The sequence below is a fragment of the Scardinius erythrophthalmus genome, assembly GCF_964197995.2.
Source record: "Scardinius erythrophthalmus genome assembly, chromosome: 24".
Classification (NCBI taxonomy): domain Eukaryota; kingdom Metazoa; phylum Chordata; class Actinopteri; order Cypriniformes; family Leuciscidae; genus Scardinius; species Scardinius erythrophthalmus.
Genome location: NC_138244.1, coordinates 13,825,470 through 13,845,544, shown reverse-complemented (window position 1 = coordinate 13,845,544; position 20,075 = coordinate 13,825,470). Strand labels below are relative to the sequence as shown.

At 37.0% G+C, this 20,075-nt stretch overlaps 1 protein-coding gene across 1 annotated transcript in view; it reads left to right on the top strand.

The window, feature by feature from the left end:
• cep290 (centrosomal protein 290) overlaps positions 1-20,075 on the top strand; it is a 35,041-nt gene that overhangs the window by 14,396 nt on the left and 570 nt on the right. Inside the window, exons 19-51 of the mRNA XM_081355842.1 lie at positions 532-696; positions 791-940; positions 1,030-1,145; positions 1,331-1,433; positions 1,527-1,757; positions 2,842-3,015; positions 3,093-3,204; positions 3,346-3,551; positions 4,618-4,769; positions 4,871-4,982; positions 5,054-5,509; positions 5,752-5,916; positions 8,006-8,113; positions 8,197-8,331; positions 8,428-8,691; positions 8,793-8,900; positions 9,044-9,243; positions 12,160-12,373; positions 12,612-12,749; positions 13,895-14,116; positions 15,139-15,267; positions 15,707-15,852; positions 16,010-16,165; positions 16,264-16,387; positions 17,667-17,801; positions 17,922-18,008; positions 18,089-18,253; positions 18,788-18,910; positions 19,019-19,191; positions 19,267-19,408; positions 19,677-19,750; positions 19,837-19,931; positions 20,005-20,063. Of these exons, the coding sequence (XP_081211968.1) occupies positions 532-696; positions 791-940; positions 1,030-1,145; positions 1,331-1,433; positions 1,527-1,757; positions 2,842-3,015; positions 3,093-3,204; positions 3,346-3,551; positions 4,618-4,769; positions 4,871-4,982; positions 5,054-5,509; positions 5,752-5,916; positions 8,006-8,113; positions 8,197-8,331; positions 8,428-8,691; positions 8,793-8,900; positions 9,044-9,243; positions 12,160-12,373; positions 12,612-12,749; positions 13,895-14,116; positions 15,139-15,267; positions 15,707-15,852; positions 16,010-16,165; positions 16,264-16,387; positions 17,667-17,801; positions 17,922-18,008; positions 18,089-18,253; positions 18,788-18,910; positions 19,019-19,191; positions 19,267-19,408; positions 19,677-19,750; positions 19,837-19,931; positions 20,005-20,063 (5,139 nt within the window). The remainder of the gene's footprint in view (positions 1-531; positions 697-790; positions 941-1,029; positions 1,146-1,330; positions 1,434-1,526; positions 1,758-2,841; positions 3,016-3,092; positions 3,205-3,345; positions 3,552-4,617; positions 4,770-4,870; positions 4,983-5,053; positions 5,510-5,751; positions 5,917-8,005; positions 8,114-8,196; positions 8,332-8,427; positions 8,692-8,792; positions 8,901-9,043; positions 9,244-12,159; positions 12,374-12,611; positions 12,750-13,894; positions 14,117-15,138; positions 15,268-15,706; positions 15,853-16,009; positions 16,166-16,263; positions 16,388-17,666; positions 17,802-17,921; positions 18,009-18,088; positions 18,254-18,787; positions 18,911-19,018; positions 19,192-19,266; positions 19,409-19,676; positions 19,751-19,836; positions 19,932-20,004; positions 20,064-20,075) is intronic.

Here is a 20,075-nt window from a genome sequence, read left to right as displayed (position 1 = left end):
ATATATATATATATATATATATATATATATATATATATATATATATATATATATATATATAAAAATTTTAACTTGTATATAACATTTAATTTTTAATTTAGAAATAAATAATACATGTCATAATTATGCATTTTAAATAATACATTTAAATATAAAATTCTACATGTAATGGTCTGTAGTAAAATGTGTTTACTACTGAGCTATGTGTTTAAGTGCTACACTCTTAGTTGACCGTTTATTCACAATATTTAATGAAAGCCTTTACAAAATGTAATTAAAGTGAGGGTAAAATAGATGAAAATGTATGGGGAGACAGGCAGTCAAATTTTGTAGAAATCTGCAGAGCTTTCATCAGAGTTCTGCAAGCACAGTTTTTGTGCTGGTACAGTGATTAGTCATCTTGATAACTTTTTTTTAGTCTTACATTCTTGAAAATTAAGTTTTTGGTCTCTAATCTTGCAGCGAAGTGACATTACCGTTCCTAAGTATCCTGTCACAACATAAATGAGTGATAAATGTGTTTATCTTAAGGCGTTGGAGATGAAGTACTCAGAGGGAAAGTTTGATGCAAGCCTCCACCTGAGAATGCAGGTAGATCAGCTGACCGGCCGTAATGAGGAGCTACGCCAGGAGTTGAAGGCTGCGAGAGAGGAGGCAGCAAACACTCTCTATCAGTTAACGAAAGCTAATGAGAAGGTATTTACTCAAAATACCAACTCAAGCATCTACTGGATTAAAAATATGGTTTTAAATTCACTGGCACACTCTCTTTTTTGTGTCTTTTTTGTAGGTTGCTCATTTTGAAAGTGAGGTTGAATCAATGAGCAAATCAACTGGCACTTCCATCCCTTACAAGACATTAGCTCTGCCTGAAGAGATGACGCCAACTAGTGTCGAGGTCATCAACGCTCTCAATGAATACATAGTACAACTCCTACAGGTGTGTGTCAATCCGGTAACTGTTTTGTGTTATAATGGAAACCAGATGTAAGGTACATAATATTAAGGCTCCCAACTGTGGATGTTCAGGAGATCAAAAACAAAGAAGATTCCATTGAGCAGCTCAGTTCAGCTCTGGAAGAGTATAAAAGGAAATTTGCAGTGATGCGCCATCAACAAGGACTTCTATATAAGGAGCATCAAAGGTATGCCGAGCAATAAAGATCATTTATATTGTAAAATATCATATATATAAAAGGTATGTAGAGGCAAAAAGATTGTTTATATTATATTGTAATATATATACAGTATATATATATATCAATCATACATATGAATGGTAATCAATCATTAAAGCATTGTTTTAATTCACTGTGTCTGTCTGCTCCAGTGAGAGGGAGTCTTGGCAAAAAGAGATGGACTTTTTTGCAGAACTGAAATCCAAACTTGAGGAGCAAAGGGAGGTGGATGTAGTAAAAATCAAAGAGTACAATGTAAGTCTCTTAAAGACTAAGTTCATCGTAAAATCACTACATTTCTAATTTGTTCTTTAAATGATTCCCATTATCTGTTCGACTCATTTCCAGCACTGGCTAGAGGCTCTTGAAAAGGACCCAAATGAGATCAGACAGGAGCTTGCTGAGACGGCTCGGAAAATGTTGGTTCTCAGGGTCAACGAGAAGTGTCTGACGCGGCGTTACACGACTCTGCTTGAGCTCGAGCAACACTTGAGGAAGGAGAACGGCAAACTGAAGGATGATTTCAGACACATGGAGGCCGTGGTAACAGAAAGAATTGGCTTCCTGCAGAGGTTCAAGGTATCAGGCAACACTCATACAGATGAAAAAGAAACCTATGAATGATGGGATTTATTAGAGGCCGACTGATGTGGGTTTTTTAGTGGCCGATGCTGAGCCACTAGTTTTGGAAAAGTTTAAAAAAACATAGTGTAAAAACATATAAATAAATAAATAACTTATAATAAAAAAAAGAATACCCTAATTGTTGGTAGAATGATAAAAAATAGAAACTAAATATTTTGTATATGCAGTAATATTCTACACATATTTACAATATTTTGTACAGCATATACAGTACATATATGGATTGCTACTATTTATATTTTGGGTAGAGAGTCTCTTACAAAGGGAATCATCATATTTTTAGGACCATGATGTCAAAAAGCTTGAAAAAGCTTATAAACAGGAGTAGCCAAAAGTGATGTCTAGCTGAGGAAAATGTACATTTTCATCCTTTATTTAAATATTATTTAAAAAAAATTGATTGTTGATTTTGTAATCATATTGAGTCATGCCAAATTGTAAAGACATAATTTTTTGTCCAGGCTGTCATACAAAGAAATGTTGAACACATGCAAAAACAAGAGAGAACCAACAAAATATTAATAGCTGTAGTCAATGGATAACGTTTCTTGTGAGTTTATTCCTATGCATTTTTGTTTTGCATATTAAAATAAAGCCTGTAGCTGTAGCTTGCCTTTTGACAAAGAATTTTGTCAGATACCTTAACCAAGTTTTTATTATTATTTTTTTACTTCATATTTAAAATGTTTAAACAATATAAAATATTTGCTTCGTATTTTGATAGTTTAATTGAATTTGTAGAGTCATGAATAGGGTCAAATCACCCCTCCTGACATCACTTTTGGCCACTACTTTATATGAATTATAAAACTTAATGTCAGCAAAATTACTGAAATGAAATAAACACTTTATGAACTCTCAACACAATATTAACAATTAATAAAAATGAATAAATAATGATTGCATTTTTAATGACAAATTTAGTTGTTTTAGTATTGTTTTGCTGTTTTTCCAAGGCATCTTCGCTGAGAACTGTAACTGACCTCTGCTGACCTCTGTAAACTTGCTTTGCCCTCAGGAAATGGCAGCGTTTAAAATAGCCGCATTACAGAAATCCCTTGATGGTAGTGTTTCTACATTAGAGCTGGAGAGAGCCAACAAACAATACACTGAGCTCACCATCAAGTACAGAAACCTCCTACAGAAAGACAATCACCTTGTTCAGAAGACAAACACACTGGAGCACCTAGAGGTACATCTCTTGGCAAATCACGTAAAGCAATGGAGGTCTTTCTTTATTTTTATCACAGCACTCTCCTTCACTTTCAGAGGGAGAATGTGTCTTTACACGAACGCATTAACTCCATCAATAAAGAGCTTGAGATCAGCAAGGAGAAGCTTCACACATTGGAGCAGGCCTGGGAAAACTTCAGCACGACTGGTAAACGTCACTGCTAATTGATTAGACAAAAGCAATGTCGAAGCATTGTGAAATATGTCATTGAATAAAAAATTCAGTATTTTCTCTTCAGTATCCTAAAGTTATTTTATACCTATTTCCCATGATTTCGGGTGTTCACAGGTGGTGAGAACAGCATGGACAAGGCAGCCAAAGCCCTGGCCAACAGCGAGATTGTCTCTGTGTCCAGACGCATCACCATGCTGGAGATGAAGGAGCTAAATGAAAGACAGCGAGCCGAACATGCTCAGAAGATGTACGAGCACCTGAGGAACTCCCTCAAACAGGTGGAAGAGCGCAACTTTGAGCTAGAGACCAAGTTTGCTGAGGTGGGTCTGATTAATCTCTTGCATCCATCACCTAGCATCCATCCCGAATACAACCATATAGAAACATGCCAAAAAACACTTTCAACACCTTAGCTTGAACATTTTATTTTATTTTTTATGAAACACAGTATGCTGAACATTTAATAAGCTTTAAGTATATTTTTATAAAGCACAGTATGTTGAATATTAAATGTTAAATACTTTTATTTTTTATAAAACACAATATGTTTAACATTAAATACGTTTTTACATTAATAAAACAATATGTTGTACATTAAATGTGCTTCTATTTTATTTGAATAAAACACAAATAAAACATTTAATAAAATATTTAATAAGCTTTTGTTTTATTTTAGTAAAACAACTTTTTTATTTGTATTTTTTTAAACAGTATGTTGTTCTTTTTATAATCTTTCATTTTATTTTATTTTTTTTATTAAACACAGTATGCCGAACATTTAATAAGCTTTTTAGGTTATTTTAATAAAGCACATTGTTGAATATTAAATGTTGAATAATTTAATTTTTTATAAAACACAATATGTTAAACATTAAATACGTTTTTATATTAATAAAACAATAAGTTGTACATTAAATGCGCTTCTATTTTATTTGAATAAAACACAAATAAAACGTTTAATAAGCTTTTGTTTTATTTTAGTAAAAAAAAAAATTTAAAACAGTTTGTTCTTTTAATAATCTTTCATTTTATTTAATTTTTTATAAAACAATATTTTAAACATTAAATACGTTTTTATATTAATAAAACAATATGTTGTACATTAAATGCGCTTCTATTTTATTTGAATAAAACATTTGATAAAACGTTTAATAAGCTTTTGTTTTATTTTAGTACATTTTTTTTAAACAATACAAATTGTTTTTTTAATAATCTTTAATTTAAATTTATATTTATAAAACACATTATGCTGAACATTAAATAAGCTTTTATTTAATTTAATTTCCTTTTTATAGCTTTTATTTTATTTACTTTTTTTAAACAGTGTGTTGAACATTTAATTCGCTAAATTTAATATTTTGCATATATTTCTGTATGGCGGTGTAGCTCACAAAACTAAACCTGGAGGCTCAGCGGATAGAGCGGGAGCTCAGGGACGAGCTGGCGGACAGCGTTAGCAAACACATCAGCGACGCTGATCGCAAGCGAATCACCGAACTGGAGAAAACCGAGGCAGAGCTGCGGATTGAAGTGTCCAAGTAAGCCTGTGGACTCAACCTGTGCACATGCTTGCTATTACAACATTATCATGAGAAAATGTACACAAACATCTGTTTTAAGAGTTTTAAAATGTTTACAGGTTGAGGGAGGTGTCAGATGTCGCTAAAATGCAGGTGTCCGCTCTGGAGGCCAGACAGCAGTCGAGAGAGAAGGAAGTAGAAAGCCTGAGGAGACAGGTGTTGGACTACCAGGTATGTTTTTCTCTTTTCAGCTGTGCACCTTTTTGATCACGCCACTAAATAAATGCACATCTCCTCCTCAGGCTCAGTCCGATGAAAAGGCCCTTATCGCCAAACTCCACCAGCACATTGTAGCTCTCCAGTTGAGCGAGACCACTGCAATCAGCCGGCTGGAGGCCGCCAACACGCGCCTGCAGAAACTCGAAGCGCAAAAGCTCAGAGTCGAACAGCAGCTGGATGCCCAGCAGCAGACGCTGTGGCACGCAAGGCAGGAGGGGCATCAGCGGGCCAGACACCTGCGCCACACCATTCAGGCCCTCCGCAGACAGTTCTCAGGGGCCTTGCCGCTGGCCCAACAGGAGAAGTTTTCCAACACCATGCTCCACCTGCAGGAGGACAAGGCACGGGCCAGGGAGGAGGCACAAAAGGCGGCGGAGGAAAGGAGGAAAGCAGAAGGGAAGGCACAAGAACTGGAGCTAAAGCTGAAGGGGTTGGAGGAGCTCATAGCAACACTGAAAGATGCTAAAGGAGCGCAGAAAGTAAGTTGATTGAGTGATTCTTGAAAACATGTTTTCTTAATTTTATTGAATTTTTTTAATTATTATTTATTTATAATAATTTCATTCATATGTATTTATTATATATATTTATATCTTATATCTTTTCACTTATATCTTATATCTATTCAAGTTAAGTTACTCTTATTAATAAAGGAAATTGTTCCCATAAACAGTAATTTGCACTCAGCTGCAGAATTACAGCTTAATATTAACCCCTACAGGTGATCGAGTGGCATAGGAAACTGGAGGAAGTTCGTCTGTTAGAAATGAGGCAGAGCAGAGAGCTTAATACCCAGCGGGAAGAGATAAAATACTTAAAGAACATTATGGCGGAGCAGGAACGCACCATCAGCGGCCAGGAAGAGGAGCTGGTGCAGCAGAATAATGTCAGTATTGCATTTAAACAGATTTCTTCTATATTTTTACACTGTATTAAGCATACTTCAATCATGATTTCTAATAATATTTGTTATACTTGTATCAGAGTTTCCGCTAGAAAAAAATGGTGCCGGTCAAAGTGACCGGCAGAGGTTTCGTTTTCCGGACATTTTGATAATATGCCGGTCAAATATCGCCTCTTAATTAGTCAAGTTGAGGAAAACTGGAGGCAGGCTATGTAACTTAAACAAGTAATAAAAACTCAGTGAGTGTTTTAGCGCAATTTTCTGACGTCATGGGATCACAACACTAAGAGATAGTAAATCTTTTCCTGGATTTTTTTTTGTGCGTTCCCGAGATTAGACCTTCCTTAACATAATGCTGAAAACCCGAAGTCTCTAGGTGGTCTGGTTGAGGAGTAGATAGAAGTGCAAGATTGGTGCGCACAGACAGAACAGAAATCATGAGTTAACAATCGCAATTTTGTCCGAAGGAAAATTGCGCTAAAAATGACATAATCAGGCCGAATGCAACATGTTTATTAGCCTAACTTTCAAATAAAAATAAAAAAAACGAAAAAAAAAACATTAACGTCCGATTGGCGTCAATCAACGCCAATTGTTTTTACTATGGTTTCACATTCATAGTTTAACAAACCATTTTCTACTATGGTTTTGTACGTTTCTTCATTCGGATCTATTTGCGATCCATTCCATTCTAAACAAACAACGCAGTTTATATGGTTCGTCCTTCTTTCATTATTCATTAAGATAATAATTAATAAATGCGCGCATAATTATCAGTGAACTTGATAAATGTTGCAGATATGTTTTGCTATGCATGCACAAACAAATGCCTTTCAACTTAGTGTGCAAAATTCAGAATAAAATGAATGTGCAGCAATTTGTACAAGTCTAGGTCTACTATAACCTATGTGTTGTAGCCATTAAATAAGCTCATTTAGTTTTATATTTGTTAAAATATTATAATGTTATTTTTTAATTTATGTTGATTATGAAAAGTGAACTGCACGAGTAAGATATGCGCAATATCGAGAGACATGGAGCGGGTCAGACATGATTTTGACCACTTAATTAAGTTTGGTTTTGTAGAAAGACTTTTTTGAAGTGAATTTCGTTTTGTATAAATTGTATCTTACTTTTAATATTTTTTTATCAACCAGTATAAGCAGCAAATATAGCAGACGATAGGCCTAATCATGGAGGCGCCCGCGCGGTCACTTGCATTTCTCGTGAACTGGAGCGCATCTCATCCTAATTTAACGAAACTCAGCATAGGCCTCACAGACATGAAATATATTTTAAGAAAGCTTGAAATGTATTTTTAACAATTTAAAACGAAAAGAAATAGGCTACTCTCTGATTATGTAAACCCATGATGTGCATTTCTAGGCGCGTTCACTATACGGAGAAGGCAATCGTCAACTTCATCTTTACAGCTGAGCTGTTGTTGCTGTTAATAAACTAAAATAGCCTAATAGGCCTATAATTTTATTAAACAATAAATTAAATGAAATTGTAATTGTATTAAAAAAGCAACCAAAAAAAAATCCTGTTTAAGTTTTTTTTTTTTTTTTTACCTATGCTAATTACGCATTAAATTCAGGTAGGCTACTAAGTCGCTGTCCTCAATGCCCAGAAAAGCGCTGAAACGGAGATGAAGGGGAACCCGTTTTTATTTATTTTTTTATTTTTGGGCTTATTTTAACTGGCCCATCCAGTTTTCTGGAGGCCCACCTACAATCAAAATCCTGGCGCCGCTAGTGCTTCAGCGGTCTGATATCAAGAAATAACAGACCGCATTCCACATTGGAATTCAACCAAGCCATGTAATAATGTTTAATAACTTTCAAACGGTTGAGCCTGTTCCTTTATAACATAGCCAAAGGTCGGTGTATTTTTGCTTTATACATTTTAGGCTTATTCTCAAATTCAGATTGTGTTAGGGGGGCGGGATTATAAGGCAATTTTAATCGGACAATTTGACCGGAGAGATTTAATTTTGTCGGACATTTCATTTTTTTTTCCGGTCAATGTCCGGTAATTACCGGACAATGGAAACCCTGACTTGTATCAGCTTCTCGAGGAGCGGCAACTGATCTGGGATCAGAGAGAGGTGCAACTGGAGCGCCAGCTCGACTCCTATGAGAAACAGCAGAATGAAATCCTAAGCACAGCTCAGAAGGTATAGACTTGACAAATGTTTGTCACTGTATTGTGGTAAGCTGTTTACTGAACTACACTTTAACTTGTCCTGTTTGAGTTTAGTTTGAGGAAGCCACAGGCTCTCTGCCGGATCCAAATCAGCCTTTAGCGCACCAGTTAGACTACGCTCTTGGAAAAATCAAAGAGCACGTTCGTACCATCCTTGAGACAACAGCCACCTGCAAAATTCTGGAAGAGGTACTTTTTTTATTCATCAAGTGATTGTGGAAATTTTACCAATTGCAAACCTTGTTATTGAATTAAGATTATCTTATAAGGAGTTTCTCTGAGCAGAAGCTGAAGGAAAAAGAAGCTGCTTTGTGGACATCAGAACAGAACGTCTTATCTCGAGACAAAGTGATCAATGAACTGAGGCTTCGCCTACCAGCCGCTGCTGAGAGAGAGAAGCTCCTGGCTGACCTGAGCAAACAAGAGGACTCTGAAAGCCAGCCCACCCTAAAAGTCGCCCACCAGACCATTAATAACCTACAAGGGCGTCTGGATCAGAAAGAAGAGGTTCTCAAGAAGTACCAGAACATGTTAGCAAAGGCTCGTCAGGTGCCTATTTAAGTTCAAAACTGAGGCTTCATAAACTGGTGATCTTTATTGCACAATTAAAAGCATAAAAGCTCATATATCTTGAATTTATATTTTCCCAGGAGCAGGAAGAGATTGGCAAAAGGCATGAGGAAGAGGTCAGGGCTCTGCATCAGAAACTGGACGTGTATATGGACACATCGCTGGACCGTTTCAAACAGACAGCTCTGGTACCTTGAGTATTCATTATAAAGCACAATTTGGCAGAGCGGGCCAGAAAGTAGAAACTATTGCACTTAATAAATATAGTAATGTCATAAATCATGGCTGCTGTCAACTTTAGTTGGCTATACTCTGTTTTATTTTTCTCTAGGAGCTAATTAAGAAACCCACCATCACTGTACCGACCAATAAGCACTTGGTGCGGTTGGCAGAAATGGAGCAGACGGTGGCTGAGCAGGACAATTCGCTCTCCTCACTGACACACAAGCTGAGGGTGGTCATTGCAGAGCTGGACCAACAGAGGCAGCTAGCAGCAGCACAAGCCATGGAACACGCTGCAGAAACAGCCAGGTGAGACATTAAAACAAGTGGCTCCATTTTAACGATCTAAGCGCATGGTCACACACACCCATGGAAGAGAAGGGTGGGGTGAGCAGGTGCTCATTATCATTTAAAGAGACATGCACCGAAACGGGTCGCTGTGAACAGAGCTGATTTTGAGGAGGTAAAAAGAGTGTTGTTTTACACAAGCATTGAGGAATTTTAACTAAAGTATGTTACAAACTTTACATGAAGACCCTAAAGAATCATACAAACTTGTGGAAAATGGGCATCCGATGACCCCTTTAACCCTCTGATGGTTTATGGGGTCTTTTGGGACCCCAAATTACTTTTGCTCAAATTAAAAAAAATGTTCACTTTGTCCAAATGGTATGAAACCTTCTACGGCTCTCAACACTTTCTAGATCTACAAAAAAAAAAAATAAAGTGGAATGATATCTGTTTTTATGTTAGCGTGACAAAAATTGTGACACTCGTGGTCAAAATAGACAAAATTCATCATCAAAATCAGAAACAACGCAGAACACATCGACAGAAATGGCACAAATAAAGTGGCACACTTCCACCAATGCAAAAAACATCCACAATGCTAAATTATATTGCTCACAACACGTGTATACACACACACACACACACACACACACACACACACACATATAGAGGAATACATTTTTGAGACTATAAAAACTGTTCTCTTATCATTTGTAAAATAAAATCATCCAAAATGCAATACCACCACAAAAATAAATTGGTGACACTGACACATTGAAAATGTACACATGCACACACACACACACACACACACACACACACACACACACACACACACACACACACACATTTGTAAGGCTATAATTTGTCAAACAAAATCATCCAAAATGCAGAACCAACACAAATATAAAGTGGTCACACTGACATCGACAATGTGTACTCACACACACACACACACACACACACACACACACACACACACACACACACACACACACACACATTTGTAAGGCTATAATTTGTCAAATAAAATCATCCAAAATGCAGAACCAACACAAATATAAAGTGGTGACACTGACACCGACAATGTGTACTCGCACACTCTCTCTCTCACACACACACACACACACACACACACACACACACACACACACACACACACAGGAACATTTGTAAGGCTATAATTTGTCAAATAAAATCATCCAAAATGCAGTACCACCACAAAAATAAATTGGTGACACTGACACATTGAAAATGTAAACACACACACACACACACACACACACACACACACACACACACACACATACACACACACACATACACACACAGGAACATTTGTAAGGCTATAATTTGTCAAATAAAATCATCCAAAATGCAGTACCACGACAAAAATAAATTGGTGACACTGACACATTGAAAATGTAAACACACACACACACACACACACACACACACACACACACATACACACACACACATACACACACATACACACACAGGAACATTTGTAAGGCTATAATTTGTCAAATAAAATCATCCAAAATGCTAAACCACTTCAAATATAAAGTGGTGTGGTGACACTGGCACATCGACAATGTGTACTCACACACTCTCTCTCTCTTTATCTCTCAGACACACACACACACACACACACACACACGCAATTGTGTGTGTCTAGAATCTAGAATTAGATTAAAAATAAATGATTGAAATAAATGATAAAATCTTAAGACTCCAACATTTCTCTTTGTAACATTTTGTTAAGGTTTGATTCTAATCATAATGTAACATTATTGAAAAACTGGGGGGTTTTTTGGTACAAAAAAATGCTAAACTTTGACAAAAATATTTTATTTTTGTTATAATTGTGATTTTATAATATTTAGATATGAATCCAACTGAATCCAACTTGTGAAAAGATATCTTTCAGGTAGTCTAATAGCAAATAGCATATACTGGAGCTCTATAGCCATCTAGTGGTTAAAATTATTATTTTTTATTTTAAAACTGCATTTTCCAAAAAATGGGCAAAAATGTTACATTAAACCATTTAAAATCATCCATGTTATCCCCATGAATGAAAGTTAGAAATCTGGGTCTTTTATAAAGTGAATTTTACATCAAATGCTGTTTTTTTGTAAAAAGGCTATTTAAATATTTATTTATTAATTTTTTTTATAGAAATTTAAAAAATATCATAAATTCTCCAAAAACTGCACAAATGTTGAGTTAAAACATTAACAAACAGAATAAAATTACATTTGTAAAAAAAAAAAAAAAGTATTATCTTGTTACAAAATTAAATGTTATTTTCTGGGGTCTCTAGAGACCCCAAAACCCAGAGTGTAGACATAAATAAAGACCATTAGAGGGTTAATGAGTAATGGGTGTGTTTTGGGCGTACCGTGCAATAAACCAGTCAGAGTGTCATCTCCCATTCCCTTTAAAAGCCAGTTGCGTTTGCACCATTGGGGATAGCTATTTATGGCGCATCCCTGTGTGTGTAATAATCAGAGTGGACCCGCGTTGTGGACCCGCCTATAGGCGCATATTACTAATGCGCCCTTTAAATAACAAAAAGAAATACTGCGCCATTGACTTTAGACAAGGTTTTTGTTGGTCAATGGCGCAGTCTATTTCAGTTGCCTCAAAATAGCAACGCACCAACAATGTGCCCGAACACACCTTGTTTTCAGACCAGCACACCCATGGGTGCACAAATAGGCGCAAATGCATTTGCTATTTAAACAACGTGGCGCAGGACATGAAAAAGGTTACTGCGTCAGGCTGAAAATCTAGCGAAAAACACTTGCCTGTCACGCCTGTGGCCACATTGTGCTAGGTGTATGATAGCAATCCCAATTTTTCGATATTGATCAATATCAAGATATTTATTCCTCATGCCACTTTTAATGGTGTTTCATTTCCAAGACTGGAGGAGAGACATGCTGCCCAAATGAAGGGTCTGTCCCAGGAGGCAGAAGAGCTGAGAGCTCAGCTTGTTCAGATGGAGAAAGAGCTGCATTACCTTCGTACGGAACTTGAGGCCCAGAAAGAGGCCAATGTCAGGTCACCATCCAACACCATGAAGAACCTTGTGGAGCGGTTGAAGACACAGCTGGCACTCAAGGAGAAACAGCTGAAGGTACCTCACAGTGGACAACTAGTGTAAATGTGCAGTCAGATTTACCATTGATTGGTGAATTTTCATGGGTGAAATACAGTCATTTTAATTGAAATCCACGCTATTGGGAATGTCTAAGGTGCCCACGAAACTGTGCCAAAGTTTTGCTAATGTGATATCACCTTAATTCTTCTGGATAGGGTTTTCCGCTGTGATTTTTGAAAGTGACTAAGATCAGAATTTGGTTCCTCATCTGCAGGCTCTCAGTAAAGCTCTCTTGGAACTTCGTGGAGAGTTGACATCTCAAGCAGAACAGCAGATCATCGCCAATGCTGCTCAGAAGGAAGAGACCCTCAATGTTCAACAGATCGTTGACAAGCAGACCAAGGAGCTAAGGGTAAAAATAAGGAAGAAGCCTAAATTCCTACCCTATTCCTGAACCAGCTTTTGATGAGAAGGGTCATGCATCCAATCAAAATCAAAAATACTTTAAATGGCACAAATGCATGTCATTTTGTTGAAGCTCACCAAATTGCAAGGTAAAAAAAAATTGTTTTGCAATGCTCAAAAAGCATTGGCCAGTTGCTTCTGTTAATCATATGGAAGCATGTTTTCGCCACAGTTGAGTTAAAAAATATAATTCTGAAACTTTCTCATAATTATGACTTAGTATCTCATTATATTGAGAAAGTTTTTAATAATAATGACTTAGTATGTCATAATAATGAGAAAGTTTCTTGCAATGAGAAATTTTCTCATAATTAGGACTTAACATCTTATAATAATGAGAAACATTATCGTAATTATGACTTAACATCTCATGATAATGAGAAACTTTCTCGTAATAATGACTTGACATCTCAAAATAACGCTAGTAGCGACATCCGCTGGTCAAAGCCGTGTAAATGCAACACAGCAAACATGGCACACTCTGCAAAACAGTTAAAGTCAGTGTAATCTATAATATCATTGAATAACATTAATGATAAATTATCAGTATATGAGATGGGCTTCCATACTAGATTGCCTTTTACTCATTTGTTACATGTATTTGTATTTTTTGTATATGAACAACAAGCAGCAACACAGAAGGGTGATCCATGGATTTCAAATAGATAGAGGAATGATAAGACAGCATATCCAAGTCTGTTAAAGAACGCTTCATCTGGAAATCTGTGTACAAACATATTTTCAAGCGGTTTTGTTTTTGCATAAGGGTCCGTTCACAGAAAGTGTTTTTTCATTCCACTGCGTTGCTTTTTAATTTCTTTTCCATTCATTTCTTTTCCATTGTGTGTGTGTTCCAGCTGTTAAGTCATTATTATGAGAAAGTTTCTTATTTTACTAAACTGTGGCGGAAATGGGCTTCCTTATTATCATTTGTCAATCAAGTTTAAAAAATATGCCATAGGACAGTTACTTGATGGGAGCAACCAACAAACTTTCAACTTTCTGGTTTTTAAGACACCCTTAAAATTTTAAGATACTGAATTGTACCCCAACCCTAACCAAGCAATTATTTATCCCCGTGTTCCTCATCAGGCATGTGTGAGGGACCTTAATGAGGAGCTCCAGCTGGCTAAGGATGGTGTACGAGTGGCAAAAGCCAGAGAAAACTCGCTGAAAGAGGAGCTGGAGAACTTGAACACGGATCTTCAGAGGAGCCAAAAATCACATAACAAGCTGCAAAGTGAGAAAGAGGCTCTGGAAGATCAGCTGAATGAGCTGAAGAAGAAGGTCCAGAGGCTCAGCAGCGGCCTACAGGTCAGACTGTGTGTTTTTCTAATCCAGAAAGGTTCTTTACCCTTGTTCACTTGTACCATAAATGTTTGCGGTCACAAAATTCCTGTCTCTCTGATCTTGAGTAATCCTACCAGCAGCTCAAAGCACTTGGACAGTGAGTCATTGGCCCTCTTTTCTCTGCAAATGAAGAGCTTCTGCTCAATGTCTGGTTGAACAGAGCACTTCTTTGACGGCAGTGAATACGTCTAGACACCATTGTGTTGCTCCTCGCTTTTAATCCTATCAGAGTTTGTGGTCCTTGGGAAGAAAAATAACAGGGGCTTTATTTGTATGTATAATCATAGTCCTCTCAACTTTTTAAAATAAATAAAGTAAAATTTTATTTATATAGTACATTTCAACTGTTTACAAAGTGCTTAAAGGGATAGTTCACTAAAAAAGAAAATTCTGTCATCATTTTCTTGCCGTTATGTTGTTCCAAATCTGTTTGAGTTTCTTTCTTCTGTTGAACACAAAAGAAGATATTTTAAAGAATGTTGATAACCAGACAGTTGATACTATGGAACTATACAAAATACTATGGAAGTCAACGGCTACTGTCAACAGTCTCTTCGAAAATATTAAGCATCACAACTGTGTTCAACATCGATAATTATAAGAAATGTTTCTTGAGCACCAAATCAGCATATTAGAATGATTTCTGAAGGATCATGACACTGAAGACTGGAGTAATGATCCTGAAAATTCAGCTTTGCCATCACAGGAATAAATTACATTTTGAAATGCATTAAATTAGAAAACTGTTATTTTAAATTATAATAATATTTCACAGTATTACTGTTTTACCGTTTTTTTTTTTATCAAATAAATGCAGCCTTATGTCAAAAACATTTGAAAGTCTTACATAAAAATGAAAGGAGAGAAAGAAAATACAATTGTCAGAGTAAGAATAAAATGAGAGTCTAAAATAATAAATAAAGGTGACTTTTTCCACGACTGTATATCAGAGCTGATGATGTGTGTGTGCGTGTGTGTGTGTGCAGGCTCAGGCTGAGAGTGATGGACCCACAGTAGAGGCTCTTCAGAAGAAGATCCGTAAGTTAGAGCAGGAGCTGGACAGGAAGTATATCTCAGACCCTGCAGACAAGAGGAGTGTACTGAAGGAGGACAAGGTGAACTAGAACTGCATTTACTGTAGGGAAAAAATACAGTTAGGCAGTTGAAGAGTAATTACCTGCAGAAAAATGTGTGGAAGAATCCTAAAGAAACCTTTATATCTTTCAATGGTAAATACAGTAGTCAACATTTGAAGTGGATCAAAACCTTTCATCAAAGTGAACAACACCCGTTCTTGTCTTAGGACAACTTTTAACTTTTTTTTTACTTCAGATGTTGACTACTGTATTTTATTTGATGTTAGATGTTTGTTTGAGCTCTTATTCTTTCATACCCACATTTAATTTAATATTTTGTGGTCACAGTCTAGCTTTCTGACGAAAACTGGTTATATTTGAAAAAATAAATTATATTTAGATTAACATATGTAATCCTTGGTGATTTTTTGACATATTAATCATATATGCATCTTGTAAATTATTTCTATATTTGCAGTCTTCTAAAGATGAAATTGTGAGGTGGGAGGAAGGTAAAAAGTGGCAGGCCAGGGTGGAGAAAGTGCGGAACGTTCTCAAGGAGAAGGACAAAGAAGTGGATTCTCTGTCTAAACAATTATCAACGATTAAGGAACTTTACAGCAGGTCTGTGCCATGACAGTAATACATCCACGTAATGGATGGAATAAATAAATATGACCTACATTTATGCGATAGATGTAAACTTAACTTTACCATTTATTAAAAGCAAGAACCAAAGTTGAAGATTTCCACATGTTTATGTTGGCTGATGTCTATGAAGGTTGGAGCAGGAGAAGCTGGGTCTGCAGAGGAAACTAAAGGGCAGAGGAGTGACCGCAGATCAGGTCGTTGGTGCACGGACCCTTGAAGCTGACAGAGAGATTGGGGAACTACATAAAAGAAACGCAGAACTGGAGCAGCAAATCAAAGCCATAAAGTGTGTTCCAAATCGCGCCCCTTTGTATCAAAGCAGTATGTGCAATTATTTTGTATGTTGTCTTGATGAATGTTTAATATGTGTGGTTGGTTATGAAGGCAGCAGCAGGCTTTACCCCGTGATGCTGCAATGGAGGATATTACCATCAGGAACCGATATCTTGAGGAGAGGATTCACTCCCTGGAAAGTCAACAATCCAAAGAGTCTCCATCCAGACCATCTGTAGGTGCAACACTTTCCATCTTGCTGTCTTTGAACTTTTTTTCATGAATTTCACTCCACTAATATCACTCTCATGCTTCCTCTCAAACCTGTTTCCTTCTCCATACCTCTATTACATCAATGATAATGAAGGACAAACATCTGGCATCACCATCTCAGCTCAGTTCTTCATCAAAAGTTCGTTCTATGACTTTTGATATCAGCAAAGCTGAGCAAACTCAGTCTCCATTATTAAATGACACAATCCCTGGATCAACTGAAATTGATAAGGAAGTAGCAACTCAAACTTTCTTCACAAGTGCAGCAGAAGTGAGTCGAGATGAGGAACAGAACAAGGAAAATTGTGTTGTTGATTCGGAACCAGAAGATGTGAATGAAATCGAAAAAGAGGAATCTGTTGAGAAAGAAAAAAACGAATCAGATGAGGCTCAAGGAGGACAAGATATAGTAGTTTCGGAACATGCACAGGAAGAACTGAAGACTAACAGAGAGACAGAAGAGATAAAGTCAGGGCTGACACATCAAGAAAAGGCTTTGGAAGAAGATCAGCTGGAAGATAAACCAACTGATAATGGAAATATGGACAACAGTTGGACTCACACAGAGCCAGAGACTTCAAAGGTACAACTGGAGGATGATCCACAAGATAGAGATCAGGAACAAGATCCTGAAGAACAACATATAGAGATCACAGAGTCTTTAAAATCTGAAGGTGATCCAATTCATTTGAAAACTTCTGCAGGGTCTAAAGAGGTTGAGGAAGAAGAAACGCTGCTCAGCAGTTCAACCACATTTGATGCCAAACTGGTGCCTGAAGAACCAACAATGGAGGAGACCATGTCCTTCATACCTGTGGAAGATGTGGACCCTATTTTAAGTGAGGATGTTAAAGGTTCCTCCACTAAGGCACTGAACGCTGATGTTGTTGGAAGTAAACTTGATGTCTTGGATATTCTTCGACCTGTAGAATCAGACTTCACCGTCTTTCATGACAAAGAGCAGACAATGAAAAGCAAAGTGAAAGCTCGAAAGGTACTTGACGCATAGGAGTTCCCACTGAAGTGCTAGCACAAAGCTTCCAGTTGTCCGCCCTATAGCAGTGTTGGCTTTGCGCTTGTGACTTTGCATTTCCAGACCCGGAGTGTCTGCTCTTGTCCCATAGCAACTTTGTCTTTGTATTGCACCCTCTCCATCTTGCATTGAAAAATGTTTTTGTTGTCTGTGTGTTATTTAGCTATGTGTTTTCTATGGCTTTAACATCTATTGGTTGTTTCTGTAGACGTCTGGCCGTGGTTCTGGTACCCCATCTCAAAGAGAACACGAGTTTCAAAAAGAGAACCTCAAGTTGTCCACTGAGAACCTGGAACTTCGTTTCCAACTGGAGCAAGCTAACAAGGACCTGCCTCGATTAAAAGTACAGTAAAATCTAAATTAAAAAAAAAAACATTTAAACAACCTACCAACTGCATAACATAATTTAACCTGAATTATTATTCAATATGTTGTACTTACATTCCTCTCCTTGTAATGAAAGGATCAGGTGTCTGACCTCAAAGAGATGTGCAGTGTTTTGAAGAAGGAGAAAGCTGAAGTGGAGAAGAGACTCAGCCATATTCGTGGGGTTGGTAGCAACATGTCTGAGCTCTTAAAACACTGATCCTCTCATCTCCTTTATTCATATTTTTTGGTCCTCTCATACAGTCTGGCCGCAGCGGGAAAACCGTACCTGAGCTGGAAAAGACTATCGCACTGATGAAGAAGGTAGTGGAGAAAGTTCAGAGAGAGAATGAGAGCTTGAAGAAGACATCAGAGGCCAATGTGCGGGAGCAGCTTGCCAAACTGGAACAGGACCATGTGAAACTTAAGGTACATTTTGTGTACATGTTCAATGACACACTACCAAGTTTGTAAGATTTTTTTAATGGTTTTGAAAGTCGTCTCTCATGCTCACCAAGACTGAATTAAAAATACAGTAAAAAAAAAAATTCTAATTTAAAATAACTTTTATATTTTAATAATTGTAATTTATTCCTATTATCAAAGTTGAAAACAGTTGTGCTGCTTAAAGGGATAGTTCACCCAAACATGAAAATTTGCTGTTAATTTATTCATTTTTTCTTCAGTTGAAATGTAAAGAAGACTTTTAGCTGAAACCTTGGTTCTTGGTGGTTGATCAATGGCTACCGTCACTTTTGGATTAAGAAAAAAACATACAGCCAAAACCAAATTAATACCCGTGCCTGCTGATGATACTTTGAGGTCTTATGATGCGAAACGATGAAAATTTTTGCTTCAACTGTTTAATTTGTGGAAACAATACAAGATTGTGATAGTTAAGTAAATCATTCTTTTCTACATTCTGTAATAATGTGTACCCCAATATTTTTACTTTTGTTACAGTCAGAATATGAAAAGCTGAAAGGAAAACAAGAAGAACAGCTAAACGCAAGACTTGAGTCAAAAACCAAGGGCATTGAGAAAATCATGATGGAAAACGAACGTTTGCGTAAAGATATTAAAAAGGTTTTTTTTTTTTTTTTAAGTAATTTCCATTACCTTCATGTCAGTAAAACTTTCATGTATGTGCCCTTAATACATGTCTAAGATACACGATTTTTTGATAAATTGCAGGAAGCAGAAGCTGTAGAAAAGCTGAGGGTCGCAAAGGCCAGACTTGAAGTAACCAATGAGAAACTAAAGGTGGAGCTCGAGGAGACCAATCAGAGTCTGTTATTAGCACAGTCAAAGGGGTCATCTTTAGAGGGGGGAGATGGCAAAACCTGGAAATCATCAGTTGTGACTAGGTAGTACATTTACTTGAGTAGTACTATATCAATTTCGTATTCATGTAAGGTCATTATTCAGTTTTCCCTTCACAGGTTATTTGAAAAGAAGATGAAAGGTCTTGAGAGTGAAATCGCTAAGAAAAGCTCTAGCATATCAGAACTGAAGGTGCAGCTAAAAGAGGCTACTGAGAAACAGCATGCCACACAAATCACTGTCAACCAGCTGCAGGAACAAGTGAGACACCCATCTGTATAATAAAACACTGTGTAATACAAGCTGAAATATGATTTGAGGGCAAAAGGAGGCTTTGAAGGTGTGTTAATGTGGTTTTTGTGTGTGTGTGTGTTCGGAACGACTTGAAAGTCTGGTAGGGTGTCTGGAAGTCGTCAAATGGATTATTGAGTGTTTTATCTGTTTTTAAAAGCCGTGTAGTGTATTCCAGCTTTGACATGGGCACATTGCCTTTTTCCCAGAGAACTAATAACCCAATGTGTATCAACAGGTGGAACTTCTTAAAAATATCCCAGTGGAATCGACCACTGACAAAGGGCTTGCCCGAGAGTTTCAGTCAGTGAGGTGAAGCACTCAACAGGCAGAATATCCATGACTTCAAAGTACATAAAACAACTCAAAACTCATTCATTGCCAAATGTTCCATTTAGATTGGCCAATAAACAACTTGAGAGAGAGAAAGCTCAACTTCTTCGCCAGATCCAAAGGTACGATGAGCAGCTTGGGACCAGCAAAGCAGGACCAGGTAAGATCACCATTGATTTCTTATTGTACAAGACGACAATGCATATATCATCAGCCCGGCTCCCGTTTTGTAGGATTCAATGAGCTCCAGGAACAAATTAAGGCCGCAAATACTGAAAAGAAGAAATTACAGGTATTCCTAAAA